General features: G+C 47.7%; 1 protein-coding gene across 1 annotated transcript in view; it reads left to right on the top strand.

Annotated features, from left to right (window-relative positions):
• RABL6 (RAB, member RAS oncogene family like 6) overlaps window positions 1-13,481 on the top strand; it is a 31,599-nt gene extending 18,118 nt beyond the window's left edge. The window contains exons 9-15 of the mRNA XM_015878700.2: window positions 2,325-2,683; window positions 4,325-4,487; window positions 7,782-8,000; window positions 8,438-8,780; window positions 10,274-10,445; window positions 10,765-10,814; window positions 11,432-13,481. Coding sequence (XP_015734186.2) covers window positions 2,325-2,683; window positions 4,325-4,487; window positions 7,782-8,000; window positions 8,438-8,780; window positions 10,274-10,445; window positions 10,765-10,814; window positions 11,432-11,635 — 1,510 coding nt within the window. The 3' untranslated portion in view covers window positions 11,636-13,481. The remainder of the gene's footprint in view (window positions 1-2,324; window positions 2,684-4,324; window positions 4,488-7,781; window positions 8,001-8,437; window positions 8,781-10,273; window positions 10,446-10,764; window positions 10,815-11,431) is intronic.
• Window positions 13,482-13,698: the final 217 nt, after the last annotated feature.

Here is a 13,698-nt window from a genome sequence, read left to right as displayed (position 1 = left end):
AAGGAAGAAGATATGAATATGAAAGCTCAGCACAGCCTATGCAGCCAGCCCATGTTAAACCAGCAGCAGAGCATTGCTATTTCTTCAGCATCGTGGCACACAACACAGAGCTTGGTCCACGTGCGTAGTTGGAAATGAGGAAGGTCACGTGAAGTGCACGTGCCAGATCTCTCCTTGGTGCTGAGCTGAAGTAAGAGCCCGTGTCATGCTGTCCCCAGATAACCGCTTGTACCTTTCTACTAAAAATAATGTGTCTTATTCTTATGCCCTTCGTTTAATGTAGATGAGCAAAGCATAGGAGCAGGTGCAGAAGGGAGCCAGTGTGTGTGCTGCTCTCCAGACTAGCTGAGCTGGCGGGGGAATGGCACTCTTTACATTTCAATCATGTAGGTTTTTTACCCTCCAGCTCTTAAAATTTGTGTATTTCTTCAGGAGAAACAGGTGGTAGTCACAGCCCTCGCTCCTCCTGAAGCTGGCTGCTTGCCCAGAACAAAGCAGGTTGTTTCCAAAATGGGCAGTAAGTCTTCAAATATCCTGATTTTATGAAGTGTCCTGTGCTTCTTTGGTACCAGCTTTGAATACTCTTTGAGATTTAGGCTTTATCCTCAACTGATTCTGGATGCTCCTTGTATGTAATTCATATAGGATCTGGTCCCTTAGTCTTCACTATACAGTTATCTTTTCCTACCTGGGTCACCCAGCTGTCCTTCTGATCAGCAACTTGGGAGTTGTTCAGGTCTCTGTTTGTGTTACACTGGTAAGTTGGGTGCCCACAGAGCTGCCCTCAGCCAGAAAGCTCAGCCAGTGTGAGCAGAGCTGGCATTGGAATGCTGGATGAAGCTGTGACCAAGCTTGCAGGCCTTCCAGCCGGAATCTCTGTTGCTATAAACAGGAATAGGGATGCATACAGATCAGCATGGATTAACTTTCCTTCACAGTTAGGAAGCAAGAGTCTTTAACCCTGAGCAAGGAGGAGGAATCAGTCCTACAAAGCAGAGCTGCCCAGCATCCCTGCCTTCAGTTTGCCAGTGCAGAGCCCAGAGGTGAGGGCTGGCAGAATTCAGCCCTGGGTGCTTTTGGCGTAGATGTGCAGAGCTGCATAACCTCTCTGCATGTGCAGAGACAAGTGTCTTGGAGGGCTTTTCAGGCCATAGCTGTTGGGTAGATTCAGAGCATTCACTTCATTGAGCAGGGCTGCGTTGCAGGTAACCTTGGCTTATTTTTACTTCACCGCGGATGAGGTGTGTAGCCTGCCCTGCAGGATGCTGAGCTGTGTGCACTGTGACCATTTGTTGGGAAGGGAGCAGTGTGCAATTTCAGACAAAAGGTGTTGTCTGAACTCTGTGCTGGCCAAGGTGGTGCTCAGTAATGAAGAATGGTTTCCATTCCAACAACTGCATTGCCTGGAGCACAGCAGATGCAGTTGAACCCAGAGCTGTTGTGCACATGAGTTCATGGGGCTTAATGAAATGGGCTGAGACTGTGGCATTTGCTAGACTTCATACACAATATGCTTTGCTATCCTTTCTGTATCTCTCACATGCGCTACATGTAGCAGATCTTATTTTGAGACCACTTCTTAGTAAAAGCCTTTTCATTTCAAAAAGCTTGTAAAGTGACTGCTAAGCAAAAGGGCTGCAGCAGGATCTGGCTCGGTGTCGTTCAGAAGGACAGAGCATTTTGCCGTTCAGATGGTGCAGGCTTTGGTGCTCTCTGAGTCAGGAATCCAGCCAGGACCACAGCAGGTTTCTGAGTTTCTGCTGCATGGCTCCCTTGGCTCCCACGCACAGTGTGTGTGTGTGCAGGGAGAGACCACAGTTATGTCTGCTCGTTGTGAGGGTAATTGTAGTCAGCCCTCTGTGAGCTCTTTTCTTTTGACATTCAAGGATTCTCCTCACAAATCCATTATTGGCTGAAATTAGAGGTTTTTATAGTGTTCAAATTTTCCTGAATGCTTTGATCTCTCCTGCAGAATATGGAAATGTGCCAGCCCTGAAGCACTTATTCCCTTAGAGACGTAAGTCCAAGAACTGACATAAAGTTGAGTTTCAAGCCCTGGCACACTGTTACAATCTGTCTGTCCAGGGGGCTCCCAGCAATGCTGCAAATGCTGATTTCATCCTGCAGCACAAGGCAGGTCGGGGTTCTCCACACCTCAGTGTAAGCAGTGTGAGTTTAGCTCACGTGAGTGAACCATACTGAGCACAGCCCAGGGGGTCACAGGCCCATACCCTTCCAGCTCAGCACGTAGTTGAAGCAGTGCAGTGCTATACGCCAGGCATGTTTTCTCTACTGATTATATTTGCATTTTCTCTTCCCTGCAGCTTCCTTGAAATGATGGAAGCCCGAAGTCGAGGACATGCATCACCACTGACAACTAATGGGCAAAGCCCTTCCTCCGGCTCCCAGTCACCCATAGTACCTCCGAGCTCCACATCAACGGGCAGCTCCAGCCCTGGCACCCCGCAGCCCCCACAGCCGCCTTCCACAAGCTCCACCATCTCTCCTGAACCCCCCTCATCCTTCTCACCAGTGCCTGCACCTGAGGCCCAGTCACCACATGCACCTCCACCAGCTGCTGCTTCCCCAGCCCCTCCTTCAGCAGCCCTGCCTCCAAAGCGCAGCATCATCTCACGGCTCTTTGGGACATCTCCTGCACCAGACCCCTCTCCTCCCCAGCCAGGTGGGTCTGGGCACGTGTTTCTGTTTTCCTTTTTGTGTTGGTTTTTTTTTTTAATCCTTATGAGAGGCTGGAAAGACAGGTCACCAACAAATCTTTGTTCTGTGTGTGTGCAGCATGTCCAGTAAAGCTGCATGCTTGCTCTCTTCTTTTGTCCCAGTTGGCGTTTTGGTTTGTCTCTGTGCTGACTTGGACAGGGACTGTGTCCTTCCAGCTGGCTGGGAGCTGTAGTGTGCTCCCTGAGGGAGGCACGTGGGGGACACTAAGAAAATAACTGTCATCTGTTTAGTGGGAGCACACGTGCCTGTGGAAAAGCAAGAAAAGTCATTAGAGAAGCTATTTGAAGTGCTGTCTTCACAAAAGTCTCACAGCTCAAAGGGGCTCCTGTTTGTTAGCAGAGAATAGCAAAGTGCTAGTTTTAAAGGTTATTCAACCATAAATGATCACGTAAGTCCAGGCTCTGTAACGGATTCCCCTCTGGGGAAATAAACTCCTTAAGAGATGTTCTGAGGAGGAGGGCAGCGTGTCTTCACTTCTTCCATAACGCCACTGAACAATAGAGCAGAGCAGCGCAGTGTTCAATCTGAACCTCAGCTGGATGAAGTTGCGGGGCAGAGGCATTGAGGGGTTTGTTGTATTCATTCTTACTGATCTGGACCTTAATTTGTCTGTCATATTCACTTTGCTTGTGAAACCAGCTGGAGCTGCAGGGCTGGCACTGCATAAAAATCGTAAGTGTGACATGGTCTCAGGACTTGCTAATTGGAAAGCAGCTGAAAATCACTGTCACAAACATTTTCTGTGGGAGCTGTGTTATATTTTTTGTGATACCTTGCAGCAGTAGTTCTTTTAGCTGTGTTTTTTCTTACACTGAAGTTACGCTGTAGTGTTAGCAATAGTTCTACTCTATGTGGAAGTAACTGAAAGCTGGGCTAGTAGGGCAAAATCTATATTCATAGTGAAAGCTTGTTCACACAAAAGAAAATAGCCTAGATGTGAACTGAAATCCGGGCAGGAGAAAAAGGCTTAACATCATAAATTCTGCAGAGGTTAATCTCTTCAGGCTTCCAGTGTTCATCCCGATACCTTGACGGGCAAGGATGTCTCTACAAATAACTTATATTAAAGTGAGTCTCCATTTGCGGTAGGTCTTGAGCATTTGGTTACACAGGAAACCTGAAAGCACAGTGTGAATGATTCTGCCTTTCACAGATACAGTTGAAAAAGCAAGAAGAAGTGAATGAGTGAACTGAACAGTCTGGAAGGGGTGAAAGAATACTGAAAGGATATCACATCGAAGTGATGCTCACAGCATAGGTATAAAAATCTGTTTGTGGTCTAGTCAGTCAGTGCCAGTATTCACTGCAGGACAGAAAGAGCCACCATGGTCAAGGGCTTTTCAGACTCGATTGGGGTCTGAGCTTTGTAGACCACAGTGGCTACGTGTGGTCTGTGAGTGCCATCCTGTGAGGTTCTGGGCTGGCTTCAGTATCCTGTTATATGGCTTTCCTCTTCCTTTGCTGTGTATATGAGGTGGCTGTTATCTGTGTGCTGAAGATGCCTTGAGCAGGATAGATCTGTAAAAAGCCAATTTCTGTTCCATTTATGGTGAGCTGTGTTTTACAACTGCTGTTGCTAATGCAGATGCTGCTGCTGCTACTCCTCCCCATCCTGCAGCCCCTGCAAAAGTACAGAGCGTGGAGGACTTTGTTCCTGATGACAGCCTGGATCACAGCTTTTTGGAAGACTCAGCCCCACAGAAGGATAAGGGGAAACCACAGACAAAGCACCGTGTTGATAGTGAAAGGTAAGGGAAGGAGGATGGAAGGAAGGTGAGATGGGGGCATACTATGAAGCACAGTATGAAGAATTGCTCAGGCCTTGCCTTTTTATCAAAAAAAAAAAACAAGAGATTGTGGTATATTGAGCTGCTCAGACAAGAGGATGTGCAGCAAGGCTGTCTGAAAGCATGCTGTCATTTGAGAGGTGACCTAAGTGTCCTCACAGGCTTTTCATCCATCTGCTTGGAGTAGTCCACGCTGATTGTCTCTTGTCATCACCACTGCATTAGCCAGGGGAGTAATTAAACACTGATATGGCTTGTCTGTGAATGTTGTGGATTCTGCATCTTTTGACAGTTTTGCCATGATTCAGTGTTCTCTAGTTCAACCACAACAACTAGAAATCAGTGCTGTATGCAAGGCTCAATGCCTGTCTAATGCAGGTCAGCCTGAATCATCATCCCTTGTGGCAGCAGAATGCATGGATAGCTTTTATTAAAAAAAAAAAAAAAAAAAAAAAAAAGAAGGAAAGGAAGGAAGGAAAAGGTAGTAGTTGCTAGAAGTGTGCTGGCCTATGGGCTGGGTTAATCTTCTGTGTTTAGCAGAGATGTCAGGAGACCCAACCTACCTGGGGTTTGCTGGGCATGCAGCTCTTAAAGCTCCTTAGTTGCTGTTCTGGCTGTGGGAAGAACTCCCTGAATCAATTCCCTTACTCGCTGAATAGGAAGACAATTTATTCCAGTCTGCTGTTTCAGACTGTGCTGTTCTTTATCCTGGTGCCCAGGGGCAGTGTGCATGTGTCTATGCCAGAGAAGCCAGCCTGGCTCCAGACTCCCCTGGTCCCTGCTGCTGGCCCAGGCTGCCCACCTCTGTGTATGGGCTGCAGGTGTCCCATTGGAAGTGGGCTTATGCTGAAGCTAACAAGATTCTTGTTGAGTTTTCTCCATGACACTAGACATCTATCATAAACATTGGTTAGATTTCCACATCCTTCTATCTGAAAGGCTTCTAACTGGTTCTTTGCTTTATTACCTGTGTTATTTATATAGTGGTATGCAGCTATGCTAGATGAAGCAAGGGAACCTGAAGGCATAGTTTGATGCACACTAGAAGACTCCCATCTCCGAGCATGAAACCGTGCAGGCTCACCTTGTGGCACGTGATTCCTTCAGCTTAGCTGCTTTATTAGAGTTTGGGTTTTTCCTCTTTCCCTAGCCCCAAAAATTGATGTGGCAAGAGGATTCTGCTGGCTCCTGGTGGGGCTGGCTCCCCTGGCTGTTCGGCAGGGCTGGCGGGATAATGTCAAGCCAGGTCTGAGAGTGTATGCTCAGACTGCAGCAGGATTTGTTCCACCATCAGAAGCTGTTCTGTGCACACGGCAGAGGGTTACTCTGAGGAAACCCCGCTGTGCTCTTTGGTCAGTAACTCGTGAGCACAGTCGTTTCTGGTGGGTACCTCTGCCTGCAAACTCGTTGGCTCAACACTAACGCAGGCTTGGCAGTGTGTGAAGTGTTGGCAAGAGTGCTGCAATGTGCTTGTTGCTGCATGCTCTGAATCCCTTCCAGCTGGAATTTCAGGACCAGGAGCTGATACTAATTTTGCATTGTCAGAGCTTGTTTATACTGCAGCAGTGATTTTTCCTGATGTATATTGACTTCTTCGCTTTGCTTTTAAACTGTCATTCAGCGATCTGAGAGGCAGTTAGAGAGGGAAGTGGTGCATTCACTGCAAAGAGAGCTGACCCACTTTGTGTGTGTGTGTCTGTGTTACACACGTGGATGTTCTCTTTAAGCTGGGAATGCCTTAGAGGCTCTAAATCTAATGTGGTGTGTGGTGGCAGGACAGTGGCAGTAGCAGCACTCTGAAGAGTTCCCGTGCTTAGCAGAGCAGTAAGATGGTGAAGAAATGCAGTGTCAGGATGATATGCTGCCATTTTTTTCTAGGATGCAACTCCATTTTCCTTTCAGCACAATTCAAGAGGAAACACTTCACATCGCTCAGAAATCCCTCACTTTTAATTCCTCCAGCCAGTGCGGCACTTGGAGGCTGCTTGGGGCCACAGTTTTCCTCTCCTTTGTGTGGGTCAGGCACTTTGGCTCGGTATGAGAGCAGCAGTGTTCATTATGAAGGGGCTCTTGAGCAGCCTGCGCCTGCCAAGCTGGAAGCTGAGCTCTGAGTCCTGAGAGCAGAGGAGTCTTTCAGGATTCCACATGGAAGGCAGCAGGGAATAGATGTTACTCCTGCTATAACCCAGACAAGTATTAATTGTAGTGGCTCTTAATGTACTATGCCAATCCTAATAAGTGTAGTCTCCCTTACAACACAAATGCTCCACTGTCTGTTGGCAAATGTATTAATTCCTTGACTTGTAAAGCAGCAACTAGCCATAAGACGAGCCACAGTGAGTTGTGCAGTCAGCTGCACCACGCTGCCTGCTAGGAGCACTGCTTCCTTCCAGGTTAAGGATTGCAGATTTTGGTGGTTCCTTTTGTGCCTCTCAGACCTAATCTGTCCCAAGCTATAGTCTTATTTTTTTTGTCTCTGCCTAAGAACGAGTGCTGTGTTTGTGCAGTCTGCAATGTCTGCATTGAGTCGTTAAAGGACTGTGGGGATGATACATGACAGGTTACCAGGAAACAGCCCAGTGTCTGTTGCAGAGAAAGGAAATAGAACTGGGGAAAGTAACTCAAAGGTTCATGAGGCCATGAAAAATGTGTATCCCTGACATGAGCAAATCCATCAGAAAGCATTAAGGTTGTTGAGTCCTGCAGAAATGCAGACAAGGATCCTTCAGCTGGTAATTTCAGCCGTGAAGCTCTCTATCTAAAGATCACTCTGAAGGCACAACTGTATTACATATAGGGAGCCTGGCAGACTCTTAAGCTCGAAAAGTGTGTCCTTAGGTTAATTCAATTTGGGGAATGTTAAAGCATAGTTATGGTGCCTGAGTAGCTTCCTGCTGCAGGGAGCACTGGAGAAACAAAAATAATTCTAAGATACTAATGGCTGCAAATGAATCCCCACAGAAGTGGCAGTGTATGATCAAGCTTAATTACAGGATGAGGAGATCAAGGCAGACAGTTCCCACTCTTTAATTGTCTCATCCTTTCATGTTGGACCAGAGATGTTGTGGTAGAGGCCCTGCTGAAAACACAGGCTGCTCTGCAGCAGGGAGACCAGTGGTGTGGCTGCCCTATGTGGTGGGAAGGTGAGCCTGAAGTTGGCCCTAAATGCCTGGTGAGCGGGACTCTGCTTTCAAGGGGAGGCATGTCTGTCCTAGTGTGTCTGAGGGTGTTGTCTAATCATTGTCTACTTTGCAGTGATGGAGAGACACCTGGGGGGAACCCCATGGTGGCGGGTTTCCAAGATGACCTTGATCTGGATGACAAAATCCCCAGCAGATCTGTGCTGGCAACAGAGCGAGTGCCCAGCAAAAACATTACCCTGTCCAGTGAGGAGGAAGAGGAGGAAGAGGCTAAGGACTCTAGAGTCACACTCATACCCGATGAAAGCATTGACACAGAACGTGAAAAAAAAAGGTATGAGGCACAGCCTAAAAGCTGCTGAAGGTCTGTTCATAGCAGTGTGAGGACAGAGGAGTCAGATCTTGCAGTGGGAGTCATTCTTCACACCCTGTGCTGGAGAACAGTGAATGGAATCATGTTCTCTACATCCCGTATCCTGTGGGTAATGTGGTTGGGTTTGGCCAACTGATGTGGGCACCTGTGCACCAGCATCCTCAGGAATGCAAAAACTTTCAGCCTTTGACTTACTGCTAGAAATACCGAGTGGTTTCCATTTGAACACACACACACTTCCCCGGGATGAGCTGTGTCTCTTACATCTCCTGCTGAGATGCACATTGAAGCCCTTGAGGCAAGTTCAGCTGTTAATTGGTCACTGTGCTCTGTTTCACACAATTGCAGAGTGTGGATGTGCGCAGGCTCTGACACTTTTGTTTTTTTTTCCTCTCCAGGTCTTCCAGAAATTCTGTGAAACCACAAAGTGAAGCAGTTCTGACCAAAACAACCGACCTGAAGCCTCATGACAGTTTACCTCCACATTCTGGGTCTGAAAGGAACAGCAGCAGCAAGCTCGGTGCTAGTCTGTCAGGTGCTGCTGCCACGGCGGCAGTCCAGGCCCCAAAGACCACTTCCCAAAGCAAAGGACATGCTCATAAACAGAAAGTGGTCAAAGAGGAAAGGCCTGAGGAGTCTGACAGTGATCAAGAGGGACCAATAGCTACTCAAATGCTCTCATTTGTTATGGATGACCCAGACTTTGAAAGTGAGGAATCTGACAGCCAGAGGAAGAAAATGGTAAATTGCATGAGTGAATCGCTGTGCACTGCTGCAGAGCAGAGCTTGAAGTGTTGAGGCATCTCAGTGAGCAGGGCTTTCATCTGCTCTTCTGGTATCTCAGCAGCAGTCACAGCAAGTCAGGTGCTAAGCAACCTGAAGAGGCTGATTTAAGCACAAGCCCACTAATGCTGTGATTGCTGAAGCCGTGTGGCAGCAAGGTTTGTGCTTGCAGACTTTAACGTGCTGTTTGTTCTTAGTGAACTCAGAGTGTTCATTCGTAGGAACTTGCTGCTGTGCATCTAGGTAACCCTGATTTCAGTGATCCACACTCGTAACCAGCAGAATAATCTATGTAGAAACTGCAGATCATTATTTGTGATGAGCAGTTGCTGTTCAGATGTACTCCCAGTGTCTAGGTCAGCTATTGTTCAAGAGTGTTTTATATGTTTGCCCCATTCCAGAAACCTGCAGGAGGATGGTTGTCCCAGTTTTTCTGACCTTGGCTGTGTGTCGTGCTGTTGTTTATTAAGTAGTTTTCCATTCATTTAGCGTTTCAGTACCTGCTTTTCCTGGCACCTGAATATAAAAGCAGTGGTATTTGGAGAGACTTTACTTTTTGTAACTGTGATGGTAAATGATGATGAGAAATGAGGTTTGTGAGGGAACCAGCTGATGCAGCAATGTCAGGGAAATGCCCCATCACTTATGAGTGCTTTTCAAGCCAGTGAGGTTTACTGGTCAGGTTAAGCAGTAGAACACCATCGTTTGGAAGGAGGAGAGGGATATTGCCTAAATCAGCAGCAGAGTGAGATCTGCATGGTCAGAATGGAGGGTATAAAGAAAAAGAGGTTAACAAATTCTGAAGAGGATCAGTTGGCACATAGAGAAGATTATTAAACTTCATTTCCATTCCCATTGTGCAGAGAGACAGGGGATTTTTGGGGGATAGCCAGTCTCTGCAGCATCCTGTTTTTAGCCCACATTAAAGGGGAAAATTTGCACTGGGAGCACATTCCCTTTTGAGTTGATGAAGGGATTTATTCTGCAAACGCAGGCTGCTTTCTTGGCCCTGCTGCATGTTGCCTCCACTGTGCTGGACCTACAGAGCTGTGCAGGAGAGGTTTTGTCTGTCAGATCTGGAAGCATTTTCAGCTTGTTAGATTTGATTTTCCCCAGAAAAGAGGTGCCTCTCCAGGGCAATTAAAGCCTGTTGCTGTTGAGCTAAAACAGTTGAAGGTCTCATTTAATTGCTTTACATCAGGAATTTGATTTTGGTACCATGGATGTTGAGTCATCCAAGTGTGATTTCCAGGACCAATGCTGCTTAGCTGTTTTTTTTCCATAGTGAAAAATACAGAGCGCTTATAGTATCGTGGTCACTGATTTCCAGCTAACAGCATCTCAGTTCAGCTGCCATTTCCTTCCTCCTTCCTTACCTGCTGCCAGTTAATATCTCCATACAGTGGTTGTTTATAGATTTTGGCTGAACACTTTGCCTTTCTCATCTCTAGGATGAATTCCCTGTCCGGGAAGATCTCTCTGAAATATCTGATGATGATACCTCATTGGCAAAGCCACCACAGCCTGTGAAATCCACAGTCCACTCCTTTAAACTGAAAAATGACTCGGACCTCTTTGGTTTGGGTTTGGAAGAAGCCGGTCCCAAGGAGAGCAGCGAAGAAGGTAAAAGTCACCCCTGCAAATATGTCAGACAGCATAATAGTTAAAATTAAACTGGATCTATATAGTTAAATGAGCCTGTGGCTCAGAGGGCGGTGAGGCCCCAGCGCTGCCGCCCAGAGCTGTGGGAGCCCCAGGCCATAGATGGGCCCTGGGCAGCCTGAGATGGGGGCAGCCTGCCTAGGGCAGGGATGGGACTGGGGGCTGCGAGGGCCCTTCAACCCAGTCATCCCAGACAGCATTTTGTTCTGAGGAATAGAGGCAGGGCAGAATTGCTTGGCTTGCTGTTTTAAATGGCATTTTTTTCTGTTTGTTTGAACAGATAAACATGCTTCTAAGGAGAAAAAGAAGAAAAAGAAGAAAAGCAAAGAGGTACTATATAATTAATCGGAGCTGATGTGCTGTATTGTCTGGCAGACAGGGAGCGGGGTGGCTGCCCACAGTGTTCTGTGCTCCTGGTGCACTGCCTTCCATTCTGGCTTCCTACAGCCAGAGCTGTGCTTCGCCGGGTCTGTGGACTGTTAACCACTTTTTCAGCCTAAAAGTAAACTTTCAGAACAACTGAGTTTCAAGAATGTCTGAGTTTGTGAAGTGTGGGATTAAACAGAACTGTGCATGTCTTCTGAGTGGAATCTGATGATAGCAGCGTGGCTTTTTCCAGGCAGAGGGAGGTCCCAGACGGAGCTAATCTCAGAGACAGCAAGGAAGTCTGTAGGAGGCATCATCTTTGACATTTCTTCTTGTCCGGTGCAGTGGTATTGTTGGGCACAAACTGCCTGACAGACCATTGCTATGTGGAAACCAGATGGTCTTTCCTCTCTTCTGTCCAAACTCGCAGGGGGGTCTTCTGGAATTGGTGCCCAGCCAGCCTCAGTGGTGCACGCTTCTCCCTCTGTAAGGTCCCTGTCAGAGCCAGGTTTCGGGGCGATCTGTGCTGGGTTACTGGCAAGCTCAGAGCATTTCTTAATGAACATTTTGTCGTTCTGCAGGAAGAGGAGAAGTCTGTGAAAAAGAAGAGCAAACACAAGAAGGTCAAAGAGAAAGAGGAGAGCAAAGAGGAGAAAGACAAAAAGAAAAAGAAGAAGAGGAGCAAGGAGAAGAACAGTGAGATAGATGAACTGGAGGCTTTCCTTGGAGGAGGAGGAGCCAGTGTGAGCAAGCCACGAGGAGGTGGGGACTATGAGGAGCTGTAGGCTGCCCACATTTACACGCAGCGGACTCTTCTATCGTGGCTGTCTTCATCTTCTTGTACGAGTCACACCAGGATGGGTGCAGATGTGTAAAGCTTTTTGCCGTATATTCACTCAAAACAAAGCTGGCAGAACAAAAGCTTTACATCTGCATTGCTGTGCTGGTGGGTTCGTTACACAGAGAAAATCCAGCTGAGATGTGTGTGAGTAAGGGGAAGGTTCAGAGCGTGGTTCTCAGGCCCACTTCCAGGCTGTGATTTCTCCTTCCAGAGATGCCCCTTCGGGTTGCTGGCAGGGTGTCAGAGGTGAAGGGGGCCTCTTCCAGTTCCACCCCTGCTGTATGCCACTCCTGCACACCTGAAGCTCCTGTCTTAGTAAGAGGAGTACAACAAACCGTGCTGCATGAATGCATCGTGCTCGCCTGTCTCAAGTCTTTAACTTTTTATCCTTCCTATTTTTTAATGAGAAAGGTGGTATTGGCCATTGCTCCAGTCAGCAGTTGATGCTTTAAATCGAGCAGATCATGTTATGGTACAGAAGCTGCAGGACCAGAGTGAAAGAGAGTGCGTGTGATTTTGGAGTCCTTCGAAAGGGACCTTTCTGCACAGCAGCTTAATTAGCACTCACTGGTGCTGCTGGTGGAATTCATGAAACCCCATTGATTTCCGTGGCCCCAGTGTCTCAGACACTACATGTAAGCTGCTATGCAGTTTGGGAAAACAATGCAAAGCGCAAAGCAAACCTGAAAAAGAGAGAGGAAAAAATCAGTGCTTTTCTGCATTTCCCACCCTTGAATTTGCATACAGTAGAATCCCCTCCTTTCAGTACCTCTCAGGGACATGACTCTCATGGAAATGAAGATACCCAGAGCTTCAGGACTGTCTTCAGACCAGCGTTAGCATGGCAAGGCATTTGCTTCTCAGGCATTTTACAGTCACTCTTTAAAGCACCGGCTGCCTCTCTGCACTGAGAGGGACAGCAGCTGTAGCTCTGACAGCCTTTCCCAGCCCAGCCAGTCGGTACTGCAGAGCCCCCAGTGTGCTGCCCTTCCCTGCCCCAGGCAGAGCCTCCTCCTACCCCATGAGTTGGGGAAGCCATTTGATTTTTTGCTTTGAACATAGACCCATGGATTAGTGCCTCCTCAGTAACATCAGTTGCAGCTGGGTGGACGCTGCAGAGCAGCCCTTTGTGCTTCTGCATCTCAACAAGCTGCCACTGTGTGTGATGGAGCTTGTCGGTTCTCCACATCCCCTTCTCTTTTGGTTCTGCTCTCCTTTCTGCAGCTCCCTGCACGTGCTGTGTGTTACATCACCTTGTTGCACCCGGGTTGATTTGAGGTTTGGTTTTGTTCTCCCTCTCCCGTTTCTGTTGTAAACTGTCAACCATGGTATCCAAGTGGGGATTTCCTGCTGCATCCCATAAGGCAAGGTGTTCTTCTGATTCCTTGTCCTCTTCAGAGCTGTTCAGAGTAGCAGGCAATTTGTGGCTCTGTTTTTTTCCCCACCCCCCAAACTGCACTTGTAACTATTTCCTTACACAAATCACTGGGCTTTTCTGCACGGGCATTCTGTTGTTCAGGTTGGTTTCCCGTTAGCACTTGCTGATTCTCTGAGCATCACTGCATTTCTTGTGACATGGGACAGTTCAACCTTTGGCACGTGGGGAGGAATGTTGGCGGGGATGGAACCGTTCTGTGGCCTCACCTGGGATATGGCAGGCGGGCGCCGGAGCTTCAGCTGCCTGCAATCCTGAAAGCGCTTCTGTTCTGTAAAGATTTCGGGTCATGTTCCATTCTGCATCGAAGAATCTGGTACAATCCATTCTGACTATAAAGCTCTGTTGTACAACTGCCTCTGTGCATCATCTCCACTGCACGTGTGTCTGCCTGGGCTCGTGAGCTGTGTGTCCTCTGGGTCTGTTTCACAGGACGGTTCTGTTTCAGTCTCACACGTGGGTGAAATCGGTGCCGAATTAAAAATCATTGAGAAAAAGTTGAACTGAAAAACCACGAGGTTTTCCCCAAAATGGAGGGCTGTCCTGGGGGAGCTGTTGTTGCACACTGTGTT

This window comes from Coturnix japonica, chromosome 17 (genome assembly GCF_001577835.2).
Source record: "Coturnix japonica isolate 7356 chromosome 17, Coturnix japonica 2.1, whole genome shotgun sequence".
NCBI lineage: Eukaryota > Metazoa > Chordata > Aves > Galliformes > Phasianidae > Coturnix > Coturnix japonica.
Note: the sequence above shows the minus strand (reverse complement) of the source record. Positions and strands in the feature narration are given on the sequence as shown.